The sequence below is a fragment of the Accipiter gentilis genome, chromosome 4, assembly GCF_929443795.1.
Source record: "Accipiter gentilis chromosome 4, bAccGen1.1, whole genome shotgun sequence".
Classification (NCBI taxonomy): domain Eukaryota; kingdom Metazoa; phylum Chordata; class Aves; order Accipitriformes; family Accipitridae; genus Astur; species Astur gentilis.
Window position 1 is genome coordinate 47,235,084 of NC_064883.1, and position 19,268 is coordinate 47,254,351.

Consider the following 19,268-nt stretch of genomic DNA (forward strand, 5'->3'; position numbering starts at 1 on the left):
GAAAAGGTGAGATCACAGCTACTGAATTTGATTTTCTTGGGGGTTGCTAGTAAAGTTACTACAGCTTTTATAATGAGTACTTGTTTGCTTGGAACTGGAATAAAACTAAATTTACTTCACATAATGCATTTAAAGATAATAATGTTTGTTATCAGCTAGGGTAGACATACCCAGTTATGACTCCTCATGATTTCACCCGGGGATCCAAACAATTATACCTAAATGGAAGCCTATTTCTCGTAAGATTTCTAATGTTAGTTGTTTTGAGTTTGCAATGGGAGACACATTTAAAGGCTTGGGCTTGCATTTATAGAGTCAAATACTCAAGACTCTGGTGCCAGAAATGAATTTTAGATCTGAAAACTTGATACAGAGGCTCAGATGGGAAATGTGAAACTCATCTCTTTTTAGATTTTCTATCTCTGACCATTTCCCAATCCACCACCTAAGCAGGTCAAGCCAAAGGGTAGAGAAACATACGTACATTCCAAATCACCTCGTTAAATCTGCAACATGTACACTACCTGCACTTTCTAAAATCTACCTCTTTATTGTTGCTTTCTTTAAAAAGAGAGGGGCAAGATAGTAAAGTACAACAAAAGCTTTTACCCAGAAAACCTAACTATGTTTGTGTCAAGATATTTATGGCAAATATAACATGAGTAGGAACAACGTCTACTGCTTTTGAACATGTCTGCTTGGGTATCTTGGAGGGGAGAAGAAATTATCTCTGTGTACAGAAGGCAAAATTGGTACCCAAACAGACTGTACCAGCTAAGAACCACTTCACTTAGGTAGGATGTCCATCACTTCTACCAGAGCAACCCTAAAGCTGAATCATAATTTGCTACTAACCACAGCTTTTGTCCACAGGATTCCTAAAAGCTTTAACTGAAGCCACAGACTAGAACAACGGACTTTCCAGATGTACCCATCAGCAGTGTGGTCCAGGAATTAAACATCGGGAAGTCTTCTATCAGAAGTGATCATTGTAACTATTTGAACAAGAAGACATCTTGGAAGAGGACACTAATATTACAGTGCCCCAAAGGGAGTGAGCAGATATAAAAATGGATAAAAGGAAATGCTTTCATAGGAAGCCAGACTGCTCACTGCGTCTTGTCTACTCATATCGGTACTGCCTGTGTTGGGTTTGGGGGCGTTGGATGGATGGGAACAACTGCCTGAAGCTGGTTTGGGGGCATTTGGAACCTGGAAATAATAAGCACTTTATTCTCTATTCTCAAAGCAAAAAGCTTAAGTAGTTGAGCAAGAAAGAAAACTTCAGTGGTAAAAAGAGAGTGTAGAAGAAGAGAAAAAGGAAGCAGGCACATACTTGTCCCCTGGAGTTGGGAATGTCCCCAGGACAGGACAGTAAAGAGGACTGGTGATTCATTAGAAGAAAGGATGGTTCACTAATGTAGTTAATCAAGCAAGAAAAATATTCCCCATATTTAAATCACATTTCTGTTGGCCTCAAAAAAGGGAAAAGTATATGTGAGACCCATTGTCCACTGAAAGGCTATACAAAGTAAGAATAGCAAAATTAAAGTGGCTTATAAAATACAGCTCTTTTGAGCGCATGAACAGTTAACTTACAACAGCTGCTCCTTAACAGTATAGCCAAAGGGACTTCTGCCACAAAACACTGATTATGTATAAACAGTCTGTTCCAAACTTGGGTGACAAAACTAGATGAAATATGCAGTAGGAACAGAAATGTGCATAGCTAAAAAAATATTATGAGGGCACCTAATCGACATGATGATCTCAACATCCGCTTTTCTTTCTGTGGTGCAGAGAGTTCTCCTGCATGAGCATTTCTATGGGAAGCTCCATATGCACATGTATGCACTCCTATAAACACTGGGTAAGTCACAGAAATATCAAATAAGAATGGCAAATCCAACCACTGTTGAGAATCCACAAACTGGAAGGCAAGGAGGGCAGCAGAGATGCATGTCCAGCGACTCCCAAAAGGAAGTCAAGCTTAGTTAAGTGAACACTGCATGTATGAATTCAACATCTGTCTCTTACCACCTTGGCAACCAATCTGTAGGGAACAAGTTTGTTAAGAACCCAGAGTTGGTTGTGTCTCAAAGATTTAAAGAAGAATTGGTCATGTAGAGTAGAGGTTCAGCCTGCTAGACAAATACATGTATATTTCCCGGGAAAAGTTGCCACGGCAGTTTCCACCACAGTCAGGTCCTATGCAGCATTTGTAGACGCTGAACCAGACATCAGACAGAACACACTGACTCTACAGCAACAGTTAAGTCTGGTCCCAGAAGTTGAATATTTGCAGGGAGTTTCACTGATGCTGGCTCTCAGGCACTGGACACAGAGAAAGCATCACAAGACGTGATAACTGGACATCACTCCTCAGGAACCCGGCATATTTAAACAGCAATGGAAAAAAACTCCTTAGACTTAAGTAATTCAGTGCCTTTTTGAAACCATCCAATCTTTGTACTTCTGCAAACTATCCCTAGTACAAACCGCCTAGTGTGGATTTGTTAAGGTAGTACAGATTTGCACACAAGGAAACAAGGCTGCCAAACTATAGTCTTGTTTTCAAAAGCTTTCGTATCTGGATAGTTAAGCTAGGTTTTTTTGCCAGACACTTTCAGGATATAATACTCCAAACCAAGTACACAGACATTACAAGATTAGCCTTCTATTTTAATAAGCTCAACTCTGCTGCCAGAGATACCAGTAGCCTTTAAATTTAGAAATTAATCGCAGCTCAACTATTAAGTCCCAGAGTCTTTCCCTCCTCCTTTTTCAAAGTCTCCCTTGATGTGAAACAAGAAGTGAAATTACTCTGACTCAGGCTCACTCTATTAGCCAATGAAGAGTAACAGGCACTTCTAGGCCACAACTCATTCCATCTGAAAAATCAGACATCTAAAACAGGTCAGGGGGCTGATGAGGTGCCTCCACTGACTGCACAGGGAATCCACGATGAGCTAACTCCTGGGGTCGGCGATGTGTACATCCTACGCTTCGTCATGAATACCATGTAAATCATGCAAGAAATAGGTCAGGTGTATTTGTAGTACTATGAAACAAAACACACACATTCAACCTAGCATCCCATGGGGAAAAAAAAATTAAAATTCTCTAGCCTACATTATTTCCAGAAGCCCTGAAACTCTGCCACACCTTTCTGACTGAAACAGAGCATTCTTAAGACTGACATATAAAAACATAGTACAAGAGAAGGAGTTAGTAGAAAGACAGCTTGCCCAGAGCCCATACTTACATTCCCACCTCCAGGGACATGCTTAATATTGTCCTTGGAACCACACTTGGACTGAACATGGCTGTAGTTCGCTTTTTTGGAGACTATCTGGACCTGGAATGTTACAGAATGGAAAACAACACAAGGGAAGAGGACTGGTTAGAGTTGTCATATGGCAGGCTGGAGTGGATGCTCTAACATGGTGGATAAACAAGGAGTTGTGTTAAACTCAATCCAACTTTAGTATTAGGTGTGAAAGCAACTGAAGAGGAGAGTGAGAAAAAAGTGAACGAAACAAAAGGCTGCACAGACAGTGTTAGTGCGAGAGCGTAAGCGCTACCATGAAGACCGCTTCTCCATATATTCTACGGGTTAGCATCACCAGGCGGGCGCCTGCCTGCCAGAAGGGCTGGGTTTGTCTATGTTCCCCGTGAAGCTTCCCGGGAAATCTCTGGTGAGAGCTTCCCCAGAGCATGGAGAGCCAGCTCAGCTGCCTCGTTCCTCCATGGATCGGAGCCATGGGGCCACCACTTCCAACAACGCTATGAACTGCTCAGTGTCTGCACTTTTATTTCCATTTGCCTGGATTGGCTCCTGGATAATGTCTTTTGAAACCTCTGGGCAGTAAAGCCTGGTCTGAGAAACAATTCTTCTGATGAAGGCTGTCAAACCTTCAGCTAAATTTTATCAGATGAGTCTTGTGTTAATTAAATTGTTTCTCCTTTAAACTGAAATGACTTGGACTTTTTCAGAATACAAAAGGAGTATGCTAAGAGAGCTTTTACTCTCAAAGGTAGTAACTGAGTTAGAGTAACAGGCTCATGTTTACAAAGGTTAGTTACGACACGTGTTTAGTGTGGGAGTTATTTAACACAGCACAAAACGTGGCAGAAGCTGTATACTATTTTCTAGAAAGGGGTGATAAATTTGAAGCACAAAAGGAATCACCGAACATTCTCACTTTAGCAGGTTTCCAAAAGCTCCTTAGCCAGTTCAGAAAGACTGGATTCAGTGCAACAGCAGCTCTGAAAAATGTACTCGTGCCATGGAAGTGTATAGTGGTTTACTGACTTCTCTAGAGGTACAAACCCCATCCATTCATTAGCAGGCTCTGCCTGACAATATCCGAATTAAACCAGCACTGCAGGCACTCCCACCTCCCTCCCCATTAACTCGTGCTGAAATACCATGTCACGACAGCTTCAGAGTAACCCATCAAATGGTGACCACCTACTGCATGGAGTTAAAAAGAGTTTTGATACAACTGGATTGGGAATATTGCAGGGAAGATAAAGTCCTTAATATTCTGCAATCTTAAAACAAGCAGGGCTGAACTAAAGTGATCTCTTCCTAGTTACAAAGTGGTGCTGTGTATGAAGAACTGGTCTTAAGGGAAACCTCTGACTCAAAGTTAAGCTTATCTACCTAAAAGTGAAAATGGTGGACTCTGCTCTGAAAACACGTTTACAGCAGGCATGGAAAAAGATACCTCCAATAGCGATCTCTGAACATGTTTAACTGAGAACATCTCAGGGTTTACAAGAAAGAATTGGAAGAGTGTCTGTGCAAGGAACAGTGACACTGACAGGAGACAGCAGAAGAGTTGAAGAGAAGGGAAAGTGACTCAAAATGAAAATGTTTTCCTTCATCTCCCACAGAGAAAAGTCTGAAATAAACTCACTTTCCCATTGGGTTGTTTTGGGGCACCCTCTTTTGATACGGTTGTTTTAGTAGGAGCCATTTTAGAGACCGCATTGGGTTCAGACTTTCGTGCAGCAGCAGCTGATTCTGGCTTTTTCTCTATTTTCCCCTAGATGGAGACAAATGGATGATTTCAACCAGCAAAAGCAAAAGTGTGGGCAGGAGAGTACCGGAACACAAGCTATCCAGATAAACTTAGTGGAACGGACAACCCAGGAGAACTTCTTACACGCTGTAATCCTCAGACAAAATATAATCCCATGCCCAGGAATGATAAAACTAAGAGGGTGGAGGGGAAGCAACATCACTCTGACACAGGATGAAACAGGCACCCTGTGGTCATAAAGCAATAATTAAGTTCTCCATTTCTCAAAAAGCTCATAGGTGCCTTTCATCGGTATCTCATCATTTCCCCAATGGTCATGATGGCAGGTCTCCAAGTGAACCCAGTACATTACATTCTGCCAAAAAATTAAACCCAATCTTTTAGTAACTCGATAGCAGCGCAGTCCTTCACATGGAGGACATTATACAGATCTTAGAGGCAAACACATCCACTGGCTGATTTTCTTTGCCTTCGAGCTCCAAGAGCTCTGCTGGATACAGGTACACTGTGCTTCCATTTCTGATTTTGCACCCACACACTGATTTGACTCAGGCTTTGAGATCAACAGCTGATTTAGGTTTTAACTAATCAAATGCAGGTGGACCTAGCTAATCCAGCTAAGCAGAGAACTGAAGGAAAATTTGCAGGTTTTAGAAAAATTCAGCAACTACCTGAGAGTATCCATTTTTCTGCTAATCTAGATCCAGATAAGTGCAGCAGAACCCCACATCTTTTGGGGGGGCTCAGCATAAATCCTGTATTTTACTAACCTACCAGCAACAGAACAGCAAAAAAAAAAACCCAAAACCAACAACAAAAACACGGCACTCCTACAACATTCAACAGATTCTAAAAACATCTCAGCATAAATAAGACTACGAAAAGGACAGTCTTCTTAAAAGTACAATTGTTAGGATTTAACAATTCCATGAAAATATTTAGAAAATAAAGGACAGTACAACTAAATGTAAAAATAAATTCCCTTAAACTGACACAATAACCCTGTAAGCTAAAAAGCTACGCAATCCTCAGAAGTCTAGCACAGTTTAAAATAACTGAACAATCTTACATGTTCTTTTTGACTAGATGGCAGGAGGCTTTCTGAACTTCTATTTGATTTCAAGCCACAATACTCAGCATACGAAAGGGTCGCCCTCCTGCTTGCCTCAAAGTTTTTCAGCAGACTTGGTTTGTCATTTCCAGAAACTCTGTTTTGGGGAGTGGAAGTTTCTGTCCTCTAGGTGTCTAAGCTCTGAGGACTGTACTAAGATACTGTACAACCAAGATACTCTTAACTCTGAAGAATAAATCCATTCTGTATCGATGCTGTCTGTGACATACAACACCACAGCCCAAGTAAGCCTTTGACTTTAATGTGCCTGAGAGGAGATTAAGGCTCCCAGCATGAAACGTGCTCTCTTGGCAACAGATTAAAGTTATATGCCAAATTATTCATTACCACAGACCTGCAGCAAAGGTAAGTGGGCAAATCTGTTCCGCTTTGTGGAAATTAAAGCCCTCTGACTACAGGCAAGCTGCTAACACATTTGGTCAGGCAAAGATGGGTGTATCTGTTGTACAATATCCAATAAAGGTTTTATGATTATGCGCATCTATAAAATTATTTAAACCCTCAGAAGAGGGCTACAGGTATATCCCTAAACCTTTATCATCTACATGGTAGATAATCACAGTGAAAGTGTAATTTAAAACCGTTAGTGATTGAGAGCCTCAAGTTATATCTATGTACATGCTTTTCCCTACAGCTCTTTCAACACTACCCTCTTTTCTTGTGGCAAAGAGCAGTGTATGTAAACCCATTTCATTCCAGCTTTAGGCCTGACAAGTTGAACGGAGTCCCTGTTCCTAGACCTGGGAAAGGTGCTGTGGAACTTGCTCCTGAATCCAGATTTCCTGCATCGTAGTGCATTATTCGACCTTCTGTACCATTCAGCAGACTCAATTCTCCTATTCAAAGGCAAAGTTTTGGAATATAGACAAAGTTTTGAGCTTTCAATACCAACTAGTTTCTATGTCAGGATGTACGACAGAAACACAGAACCACTGAGTTTTGAATTCCTGTACGTATACCAGCAAACACCATGAATGCTCTTAAGGTGGATTCCTTCTGTACACTACTATCGCTGCCTTGTTAATGCCTTGTGCATAAACCAAGAACCCAAAGAGGAGCTCTGCAGAGCATAAACGAGAAGAGCAGTGAGGATACAGCCACCAAAATCAGGAAAGAGCAAAATCACCCATAATGCTTAAGAGCTACTGTTCCGATGTGCATATTGTTATCAAGTTTGAAGAAACTTACCTTTCCTCCACCAGGCTGATGTTTAATGTTATCTGTTGATCCAATTTTGGAACGTACATTTTTCAGATCTGGAGCAGAAACGCTGCTGGTCGGGCGAGGTGGCTTGGAAACAGTGCTGGGTTTAGTTGGAGCCTTAGCAGTTGTTTTTTTAGCATCTGCTGTTGTGGCTGAGGTTGTGGTGGGTTTGGTTGCAGCAGGCTTGGGTTTGGGACGACTGGTGGCTACTCCAGGTAAAGTAGGTGCGCTGGAGGCGGTGGTAGAAGGAGTGGTGGCACTACTTTTTACTGCATTTCCAGTAGCACTCTTAGGGCGGCTCAAGTCTGCTACAATTATCACAGTGATAGTTGAAGGGAAGGGTGGAAAAAAGATGGGTCAGAGACCATTCATACAAACTTCTCCCAAGTCCTAAAGATGTACCTAAAGATGGCCTACTTATTAAACACAGCCCCGAACAAGGAGGATTTGATTTAGATGGAAACTGAACAAAGTTACCTGATGGTGACTTTGCAGGTGTCTTCTTGGCATCTGCGGGCTTTGCATCAGTCTTGATAGCTGCCCAAAACAAAGCACACAGATCAGCATTTCAGAGTGGGAACCAGTCTGCACAGAAGAGAAGCCTGGGATCCCATCACGGCTTCCCCTGGATGTCAGGGGCTCTCTGCAGCTCCTCACATACTGATGGTCCTCTTTATCCACAGTCCCCATTTCTAACATGCTGCTTGAAAGAAAGCATCTCAAGAATTAACTGCTCCATCTGAACACCTGGCTGACATGGTCCTTATCATAACAGCAAAACTCATTCATGTTTTCCAGCAAAAGGATCAATTCACCATTCAGTGACATAACACCTGGGGTATGGTTTGCATTGTGTTTTTTCTTAAAATAACTTTCCAAATCTGACAGCACTCACGCTATTTTAATCCCATCCCAATTTAAGTTCAAAAACAAAACAAAACAAACTCACAAACAAACAAAAAACCCAAAACCCAACCCCACCCCCCCAAAACCCCAACAACCCCAAAGCTCCTTTCTTTACTGAACAGCAAAAGCAAAACCACATTTGTCCATCTATAACCTTGGTATTATTGCTACATCAGTTCTAACCAATGCCAATTTTCTTGCACAGAAGTTATTGCACATATTTTGGTTCCTATTATAATTGTATAAAACCAAAAATCAATCACTAAACTGAACTGTGCCTTCGGGCAAACACCAATGATCATGACCTGATTACATTCCACATAGAGAGAGGACAGCCTAAACCAGGAATGTGTCAGTATTTCTCAAAGCAGAATAAAACGATACACAAAGTTGATCAAGGAAAAATCACAGACTGAAAAATATCAACAGAACCTTCTTTTAAAGAGGTTTTTGATAATGAAATTCTAGCCTTTTTACTATCAATGATGGACAACTTTGGCTAAAATCTGCTTCATTTCAATAGCCAAAGGAAGGCAACATTAAAAACAAACACCAAATAGAAAAAAAAAATATCTAAGTTAGAAATTATAAAAAGCCCTATCTTCTAATATTTAACTTCCATTAACAGTCTTAGATTTTTAGAAAAACTCAAGTAGCTGGCAGGATACTTCATGGAATGCAAATATAGAAAAGAGCAAGCAAAAGAGGTAGCTAACTATAGGCCAAGTGAGTCTGGATCATTCCATCCAGACTTTGCTAAAAGCATTCAGTTAAACACCACAGATAAGATACTAGCTAATGAGATGAAACACATTTGGATAATTTAATAAGGCCTAAAAGACAGATATATAATTAATACCAAACACTTCAAAAAACATCCTGTCAAACCAACCTAATCTTATTCCTTGAGACCACAACTTTAATTCTGAAAACTGTATGGACAGAACAGACTTAGTTTTCTATAAAGGCAAGAGGACTAATATGTTACTTTTATATATAAAGAGATGTTATTTCTACTCATGTTAGCGGGGAGCCAAATGCTGGGACACTTTTGTCTATGTTATTAGCATGCAATATTGAAAACCTGGAGAATGACAAAGCTACTGGGAAAATGGTCTATAATGACAGTCCAAGACTTTGATCTTTTTCTGATCTGAAAGACAGAGGGATGCTCTTGTACAAACATAAAAGTCATTTTCACAGGGAGGGGGAAAAGAAAAAAAAATCAAGCACCACATAACCCGTGGCTCTCATTTAGTAGAGAAAAGTGACTGACATTTAATACCTGAAAAAGTGAAACCATATAATTTCAAAACAAGCAACTATACACACATTTTTAAACACCGAGAATGACTGAACAATTGAGCAAACCATAAGGAAGTGAGTGTCTATCTTTTGACACGTGAAAAGCAAGAGCAGATGTCCTTCTGAAATATCATCTGTAGCCAGAAACTTATTATCTGGCTCAATGCTGGGTAATGAGAAACTAAACTGTGATCGGAAGAGATCCAGGTCCTCTATCACCCACATCTATGGATCTAGCTGAAGTCGCACATGCTCTAACTAAACCACATTGTTAGTGTTTGGCTTGTTGCGATTCCCCTTCAGGCCCCACAACACTGTTCATCCTCCATCACACCCTTGCTTTCTCCTCTTCCAAAACAGGACTCCCTTCTTTTACTATTCATGACTCCTCTGTGCATTTCCAGATCCAGACAAAACAGCTTTAACTCCTGATGGAGTTTCTCCAGCTGACCTCATCTCTCCCTCGCCCACCCAGTTCTCACTGTACTTTGGCAATGTCCCACCACCCTCGCTGGTGCAGAAGCCTCTTCCTCTGTACATCTTGCCACTTGGAACAACCTTCCTGCATCTCTGCATCGTTGACTCCATCTCTTTTCAAATGTCATCAGAAAACGCTTCTTTGTTTGTGTCTCAATTTTGGAAGGAGAAATTAACTGAACTCATTAAAACGTATTAAGCATTCTGGGCTACAGTTTGCATAAAAGACCACCCAAAATGATTTTTACAAGGATGTCCACAGGATCAGTTAAGATACACAGCTCTTGGAAAGTGCAACACTTCCTCTACACTTGATTAATTGTATGTTCCCCTACAGCATAAAGTATGGAATGTACATCTAGTCTAATATATTTCAACATAGTTAAAACACTACTATTCTTTCGGGAAAGATGGGTTATGAACTCATGCTTTGGGACTCATAGAATAAAGCAACCAATATGTATTATTAGTTTTACATGTTTATTAGCAAATTTTGCCAATGAGGTCTAGTCATCTGAAAACACTTGAGAATATTTAACTGTATCTGATGTTAAATCTCTCCAAGCTCCATTAAAATGAGTGAAAACACTGTTTTCAAGATGCTGATATGCTGCTCATGTTTCATGCTGACTGCGTTAAACTCATGGGAAGTTCCCTCTTTGGCAACAGTAGGAGTGGGATACAGTTTTCTGATGGAGGTGTTGTCATTTCAGCTCCAAATTCTTCCTGCACTAGTAGAAAACCTCCACCTCTGTTCAACCTTTTTTGTTTTTCAGATGCACTAGTGTGAGTGCTTCAAGCCCTCTTCTGGAGATTTGAATTTCCCAAGTCTTAAATTGGTTTTAGTGTTTATTCTAACTGTTACTATAGCAAAATACAGAGGTAATAGCATCCTTTTTCTTGCATCAAGCATGTTCAGTAATTGTATTAACACTGAATCACATAGAGCTGGTCCAAGTTGGCCTTGAAGGTCATTCAGATTGTTTTTGGAGGAGGAAGCCCTGGAGAGAAAAAAGTCTGACCTATGGTCTCTGGGCCTTGGCACAGGATCTTGTGTTGTATTAAAAGGGTTGAGAGTTCAGCTATCACTAAGCTTCAGATCAAATCCTGACTGACAGGTAGGCCAGTTTACACCTCTCAGAAGCGCTGGTTAACAGCAGCTGTGACTTCCCATAAATGGCTACATTTCAAGGGTTCAGGTTATTTCCTTCTTTTGAACCTGCACAAGCTTGTTTACCAGGAAACTAATTTTAATAAACTGATAGGGCCACAGGATGACCTAAACACAGGAAAAAGCAGTCAACGTACCAGAACACATGACAAAGACATCATAGCGTGAACCAACGGTGCTACTCAAACAGAAACTTGCAGCTGGTTAGAAAGAGAGACCTCCTGAAGAAAAACAAGAGAGTACTTACATGTTGGCCTCTTCGGTGGAGAAGTAGCAGTATTTTTCGCACCAGCAGCTGCAGTGACGGGCGATGCTGCCGTTGTCCTAGGAGTAGCAGGGCTGCTCCTGACAGTAGTTTTAGGAGTGGCAGGTGATGGAGCCTTTGAAAGTGAGGTCCGCTTATCTGTGGTCTTCGCATCTGCAACCTAAAAATGAACAGGCTATATTAAAGCCAGTATTTCACTGACAGTCTCCTCAAAGCATTTGCCAACCAAAAGCCTGGAATAAATGGAAATTGTTTAAATTCTTAAACACACAAGCTAGGCACCACTGAAACATTATAATGCAGAAGATTAAAAATATAATTAAGGCACGCAGAAGCGACTGACTATATTCAGTGCAGGACACAGAGCACAGACCCTGCTGAATATTAGAATTCATCCAGATCTGTTTCAGCATTAATGTGTGGAGGCCATTTACAGATGTGAATGAGGTTTTGATTTCTGCACAAAATGGAGAACAATAGTCCACTAGCAATAATTCTGGGAGAGATTTCTTTCCTTCATGAACAGAAAAGCTTCCTAAGCTATGGCAGCATTTATTAAAACACTGTGGACATAAGAACTAGGTGTCCGTGGTTCATTCCTCTCTTGGAAAACTATTTCATGTCTGTCCCTTGTAAATCACTTGTTTGTAAACTGACTGATCTCTTAAGTATTAAAATACTGAGTTAATGTACGGAAACAAATGAGATGAGGTTTTGATTTCATCAAAAAGGGATTCAGAATCATGCAAAAACTTAAACAAAACTGAAGACACTGGTTCACAGAAAAAAAGTACAGATTTACGCCTGTGCTTTCATACTCCTTTTTGCTATTTTTATTTAGCTGGTTTTAAAAGGCACTGAAATGCAGTTATTTAAGCTTAAATGTATAGGAGAAATGCTAGCATTTAAACATCAACTGAAAGCTTCTGAAACAGATTTTAACTTTCCCTTGCAAATTTGAATTCTTCTACTATATAATATCACAAGTTACCATAGGGAAGATTCAAGGGACATTTCCCATTCTTAACATTACATGTGGTTACCCTACTTCAGCTTTAAGGTGTAACACTAAAAACTGTCCACAGATCTGCTCTTACTAGAGAATTACGAATCTCCAGTATTTCCTAAGCACATAAGTGTATGATCAGTTATCTTTGTACAGTTTTTATAATGACCAGACATCATAAAAAGACAATCAGTGGGAAATACGGAAGTGTTCAACTGATCTTCTTCCCCTCAATATTAATATCGAAGCTCTCCATTCAGTTTTCCCATACTCTTGTCTGGATTTAAGAGTTATCCTATGTTCATAGTGTATCTATATTTAAAGAACCCTCCTCCTTTAGTAATGGAAAGAAATAAAGAATTGCCTCGTATACTTCATCACAGTTCACTAGGAAAATCGTAGTAATACAGTCAAGTTTAATTTTCTCCTCTGCGATGATACAATTAAATGCTTGGGACCTGATGCCATAAGTGGGTTAATGGAAGCTGATACTAATAACTGTGCAGGTCTTATAACACAGTGAAGCACATTCCTGATCTTATCTTCCCATGATTAGCACTAGAATTATGTTTTGACTCCTGGGTAAGACAGCTGGTAAGTTGACATGTAAATAAGTTCTCGGAGCTCCCACACAAAAGCAAACTGATTCTTACCTTTGGTTTAGTCTCTTTTGGAGTTAAGGTGGAGGGACGTGTAGTACTGGTGGCTGGGCGTTTAGTAGTAGTGGCTGAAGTAGGACCTGCAGTAGGGCTCGTGGGTTTTTTGTTTGGGCCAGGTGTGGCAGAGGCTGGCCGCTTGGGGCTGGTAGCGGACAGGGGCCTGGCTTTCGTTGCTGCAGGCTTTGTAGATGATGTGGATGCGGCAGGCTTTATTTTTTTTTCAAAAAGCAAAATCCAGTATAAAAACAAAAAAATACAACAAAAAATAGCGCATTGTAAACCAAAACATTGAGCTGCAAGAACATAAAAGTGATATTTTAAATGAAACAAACAAACAAAAAAATAATTAGCTTTCTGTTTTCTGAGCATAACAAAAAGACCAAAATGAAGTAGCAGAAGCGGGCTGCTTTTGGAGCCCAGTGGAGTTTTGCCATTCAATTCAAAGCGAACAGGATTTATTCCAGCAACATCTAAAGCAACAGAAGGAATCACTGGTAAAGCTGGGATTAGTAATTGGGTGTTCCTGGCATCTAGTCCTACATGCAATACACAGGACATTGCTTTCCAATTACATGCACACAATGGATTGCAAGCTCTAAATCCTCATCTGATCAACTCTCGTGGTCATACATCCGCTGCCTTCGAGGGGAACAAGAACCCCCTGCCCCTGCTCTTAAGAATTTAGGGTTAGATTTTGCTGAATGCTGCAAGCTTCTGAAAGCAGGTGTCTCTCATGTTTCATAAACAGCCCTAAAATAAGAGAATATCAGATCCTGAGCAGGATCTCTAAATGCTAATTGTAATGCAAATAAATGTGTTGTAAACAACTAGGAGAGTATCAGTGTAGCAGAAGCATTATGATACATGTTTACTACTTCCACACCACCGATACCAACCAGAAAATTAATTTAAATAAAGCTTACCACATATTTATTAAATCCACTTTCAGTCACATTTGCTACAGGCTGAGTTGTTTTCAACTTCATAACTGGATGTCTTTTTTCCCATAAAATGGTTCACAAATGGCAGCTCAGAAAACAGAACTTGTGTTGCCACAGCTTAAGAAGCAGAAAAGCCAGCAAATAAAAACCATGGACGTGAAGACGCTGAACAACACCTACCTTTGCCTTCTTCTCAGGGCTGGGAGGAAGCTCTTTGTTGGGAGGTGCTGTGATATCATTCCCTGTCACAGCTTCAGCTGGTTTGGTCTCTTCTGGTTTTGCTGGGGGAAAGAAGAAAACGAAAAAAAAAAAAAAGAAAAAAAAAAAAAGGAGACTTTGTAAGTTTGTGGGGGTTTTTTTGTTTGTTTGTTTGGTTGGGTTTTTTACATATAATTTTTTAGTTGACTGTTATTCAACACAGTAGCAGGAGGAGACAGAATTAAGACAGTTACAGGTTGGTTCTTTCTGGAAAATTTCCCCCAAACCAGAATACCTATAGGAAGAAAGATCTTCCCTGTAACAGGACAGGTTCATCCAGATGCCATTAGCATCCAATTTCTCATATTATTCCAGTGGGAAAAGACAGATGGCAGATGAAAGAAACCTCTGGTTTAATTAAAATAGCAAACCTTCCCATCTTTCAAGTTATTAAAATAAATTGTTGGAATGTTAATGGTGAAGTTCTGACCTCTTCCAGGTTTTACACTATGACTTATCCTGAAGTAGGACACTGTTTTCAAGCTATCCCTATTGTTATGGCCGTTTCTTCTTGACCTTTCTTCTGCCCACATCCACATGTTGCAGCTCTCCACGAGCAGGGAGGATTCCCAGCAGCCGAAGGGAGCCGGACTGCTAACGGGAAAGGTTGCGCAGGAAAGCAGGAACATTGAGATCTCGTTCTAACATGCGTGGACCATCCCGACCCTTGTTAGTGTGGAAGCCATCGTGTCATGCTGCTGTACGCGGTGTTTCACAGCACAAAGCTTAGACTCAGTTACAAGGGTTGCCAGTTTTTCACTGTGATTGTTAACTTGTGTCGTTGCCACTAAAGGTTATTTTGCTGAGTGGGGACAGTGACTGTACACTTCTAACAGCAGCAGAGCAGCCACAACCACTTCGTCTCCTTTTAAAAACCAGTCTCTAAAGCACTGTCTAGCCACCAGCAAAAGGATAACTACTGCCCTCCAAAGCAAACAATATAACAAAACATTAATTTAGTAGCAGCTTCATCAAGTTTTCTCCCTAAACCTTATAAATCCTACAGCAGAACTGCCATGCTGCTTTGCACCACGAGATGTGCAAGAGGCAATTTCCCAATAAATAGCTTTTAAAACACTAATTCTCAGCGGTGTTGCTGTACAACTGCACTGCTATGAGCTGTCTTCCGCTGCCATCTCTGTGGCATTTGAATTTTATGAAGGATACGGTGCAAACAACCCATCACAAATTTACGCGTTTCCCTTGTCATCTGGGGATTAAAATAAAGCATTATCTGTGTTGGATGTTTCTTTTTATAACAACGCAACAGATTGTAATGCTGTGGCGCATGCTAAGGGCCCACCAGACAATAGTGTAACAATTCCAAGAGTAAAAAGGTTGTTTTCCCCATCTTTTGAAAATTACTATTTATATTTCACATTTTCTTGCTTGTCAGTCTTGAAGGGAGCATCTCAAAGGACAGTTCATTTCTGATAAACACACCACTGTTGAAACAAACAAAATAGAATAAAATTGTGCCTTCCACCTGCCCCGGTGATGCTCAACAGCAGGATCATTTTTTTGTTGTTATTATTTTTCTGACTCCAGAACAACTTTAGAAGCCTTTTTTTTTTTCCTTGCATTGCATTAGCCTGTTCCTAGCAATTTAGCTTCCAAGTCATACTAAATGTTTTGCAGCACTTGGTTTAGCATCCTAGGCATACAAAAAAGACTTGTGGAAAAAAAACAAGCACCAAAATGTACAGGCTAGATACTGTTTCTAATGCAAAATTCTTAAGAATCATTCACGTTCACCTAGAAAGCTCATTGTTTTGTAGCTAATCTATATTGGCTCCTCTATACTAGTTTTCTCCACTGCATTTCAATAAACCTTTATATTTTTCCTCATTTAACTTGTCAGTTTTATCTACAGCAATACAAGAAAGAGCAATTGTTGTCAACAGTTCCTGTTTCTGAATAGCAACCTTCTGTCCATTCACTGCTCTTTGCTCCCTGGACCCCACGCCTGGGGATGGCTTTATTTTGAATCCTCCCAGTCTCAAATATCTCAGAGATCAAGGTGACTTTCCATCCATTGGATGTACTGCCTGTCGTTATTATTTCAGCTAATTCAGCGGCAACATTACACCTCTCGCCTGGTGACAGTATCACAGCATCCACGCAGAAACGTGAATTCATCTGCTCAGGGAGCCTAATGTGGCTCCTCAAAAAAACTCAGCCTCCAAAGTTTCAGGATTAAAATTCCAACAGCTTCCATGCTTCTGAACTAACAACATCATGAATTTCACGTTACTTAATCAAATACGGGCTACTTTACAAGAAATTTAGAGTGGATAACTTAAACACAAAAAATTATCACAGAGTACATTAAGGTTCTACAAAACAAATAGGGTTGTTGTTGGTTTTTTTTTTAAATGTAAACCAGCAATGTAGCATCACCAAGATGACGGAGCTACACTGCAGGACAGCACACATAGAGGTTAAGCAACTTGCATCTATTAAAAATAATAATAACAACAACAACAACAATAACAATAATAATGATGATGATAAACCCAGGAGAGCTGAGTAGGGAACTTTCCTGCTTCAGGGGCCACAGGATGATAATTCAGGTTCCATCTCTCACAGCCTCTGATATACCAGGGTACACAACTCCACAGACAACCCCAAGGGATTACAGAAGGATAGTTTTGTTTTGTGCTGCCTCAGTTTGAATAACAACCCCATGTGTTCATCAGTACATTTGCTTTCATTCATCATTTAATTACAAGGGCGCTCTCTCCTATCCAGAGCCGAGAACTGCCTGGGAAGATTTCCTAGTTACAGGGAATATTAGGAAAAGCTGCCAAATCTTAATCAAATTTGTTCATTAGTCTGCAAGAATTATTTAAGAGACTTTTCAGTTTGCTTGTTCCTCCAAGCATGGCAACAAACCTCTGAAAGATATTTCAAAGACATTTTGTTGGGAGCTCTAGAAGGGGCTGCTGCTCTGCCCTGAGCAGGGTTCCTCCTTCAGCTGCCGCAGCTCCTGCTCCTCGTGGTGTTCGCTGATGGAGAAAATTCGGCTCAGCTGAGTCAGCACCCAGAACTGAATCACTCCCAGGGGAAAGGGGGACAGGGACTTGAAGGAGAGAGTGAAGGACATTCCAATCTGGCATCTTCCACTGATAAACTCAAAGGCATAACCCTGCAATCAGGTACTTTCTCCCTGCTGCTACTCACTGCGACGGCAAGCTGTGTGCCGTGCTGGTTTGTACATCCATCCTCACCCCCAGCTTACCCTTCGTTACTGACTAAGTATGCTTTTAGTGGTGGAAATCAAACTTTTTGTACGTGCCAGTTCCAATACTGTGAAGCACCACTGCTTCACAATTTTTAAGAGCGACACTGGAAGAAATTATTCACATCTAAGTGCACCAGAGAAAACAAATGACTCCACAATGAGAACTAAACCCACAAACTGCAAACTCTAGAATTTTGTCTGAGGTTTTACTGACATCGATTATGAAAGAGCAAACTTGACAAGTGGTGCTTATGTCTCCCTCAACAGCAATGCCAAGAGTCCTTCAGACACACTCCAGCCAGCAGAAGGAGGCATGGTCAGGATTCCTGACATGCTCTTGGAAGAGGGACCCCCAGGGTGGCCCAGCACTTCTCACATGGACACCTTCCTTCAGTTACTTTGTATTTATAGTACCTATCTGCCTCTAGATGGTTTTAGACAAAACAGGGCAGTTCTGAGAAAAACACTAAAGACGACCATCCTGCATATCAAAGATAAATGCAATGTTTTCCTTGACAAGGTTTCGCTCTCATCTGCTGTAGGAGTTTGACACTGGCGGATGCAGCCTTGTGTCAAACAAGTACCTCCTCAAACAAAAACCTGCTCAAATTCATTGACATTATAATTCACTGAAAAAAACCCCCAAACCCACCACGCTATAGTTTGAACCTCCTTGCTGGCTGAAGCCCCAGGTGACTCCCCGCATTGGCCACGCTCAGTGGCCCATCTCCTAGTGTTTCCCAGGCTGCATCCACACCACCCCCAACATCAGCTGCCTACAAGCCCCCTCTTCCAGGTTCCTGTGCAGATGGAGCTGAGCAAACCAAGACCTACACAAGTTGTTGGTGGCAGAAAGCAGACTTCAGCCCTGCCGACCCTGCACCAGCCTTGCCAGAGCGCTCACCGCCACAGTGCTGGGTTGGTCAACCAAACCCTACTCAAAGGCAGTCCCTAAGCTGTAGTAACACCCAGCCCAGCCACGCATGGAAGCCGTAGCACTGAAACAACGTTTGGCAAAGGCACACTACAGCCAACAAGTTAAAAAGTGTATTTTTAAAATAAATTTGTCACCAGAAACCAGGTATTTGCCATTGCTGGATGAAGGACCCAGCAAACAAGACCACATGGTGTTCAGATAAAACTGAAGTCGGGGAACAAGACTCCTAACAAATAAACAGTGGTGATTTTTCAGAATAAATAATAAAAATGAGATGATCTGTGCCAAAACTGACACTAAAAAAAAAAAGGCTTCAGCTTCTTGGTATAAAAGGGACAATGCTCTTCCTACGGATCTTAAAAATTATGGAGAACATAACTCATTATGTTTGTCTCGTACAAGCAGAGTGAGCCATAAAAAAAACATTAATGAAGAAATTTATAATTCTGCCTCCAACAGCCAAGTTTAAATACTGTGACGCAAATAAAGCATGTGGGGCCATCCACGCAGCCATGGAGTAGGCACGGTCTCCTGAAAGGCAATTCACCCTGATTTTTAGGTATCAGCAGCCACTCATAACAAGTTATTTACACAAGAACCCTGGTGTCTGAGGAGACTCTTAACATATTTTATCCTTAACCTCTTACATGCTGCCACTCTCTTGGTGGTTACTAGCAGCACGTGAATTACCATTAGAAGAACTGTAATGTGAT

General features: G+C 40.9%; 1 protein-coding gene across 11 annotated transcripts in view; it reads right to left on the bottom strand.

The window, feature by feature from the left end:
* The window catches only part of MAP4 (microtubule associated protein 4), a 160,399-nt gene that overhangs the window by 8,963 nt on the left and 132,168 nt on the right, over positions 1–19,268 (bottom strand). For 6 of the 11 annotated variants that reach the window (XM_049798004.1, XM_049797999.1, XM_049798000.1 and 3 more), the window contains 7 exons: positions 14,297–14,397; positions 13,170–13,382; positions 11,493–11,670; positions 7,864–7,923; positions 7,372–7,694; positions 4,926–5,054; positions 3,266–3,358 (listed from right to left, as the gene is read on the bottom strand). In XM_049798004.1, the coding sequence (XP_049653961.1) occupies positions 3,266–3,358; positions 4,926–5,054; positions 7,372–7,694; positions 7,864–7,923; positions 11,493–11,670; positions 13,170–13,382; positions 14,297–14,397 (1,097 nt within the window). The remainder of the gene's footprint in view (positions 1–3,265; positions 3,359–4,925; positions 5,055–7,371; positions 7,695–7,863; positions 7,924–11,492; positions 11,671–13,169; positions 13,383–14,296; positions 14,398–19,268) is intronic. The other 5 variants (XM_049798007.1, XM_049798010.1, XM_049798001.1 and 2 more) reach the window with 4 other exon arrangements.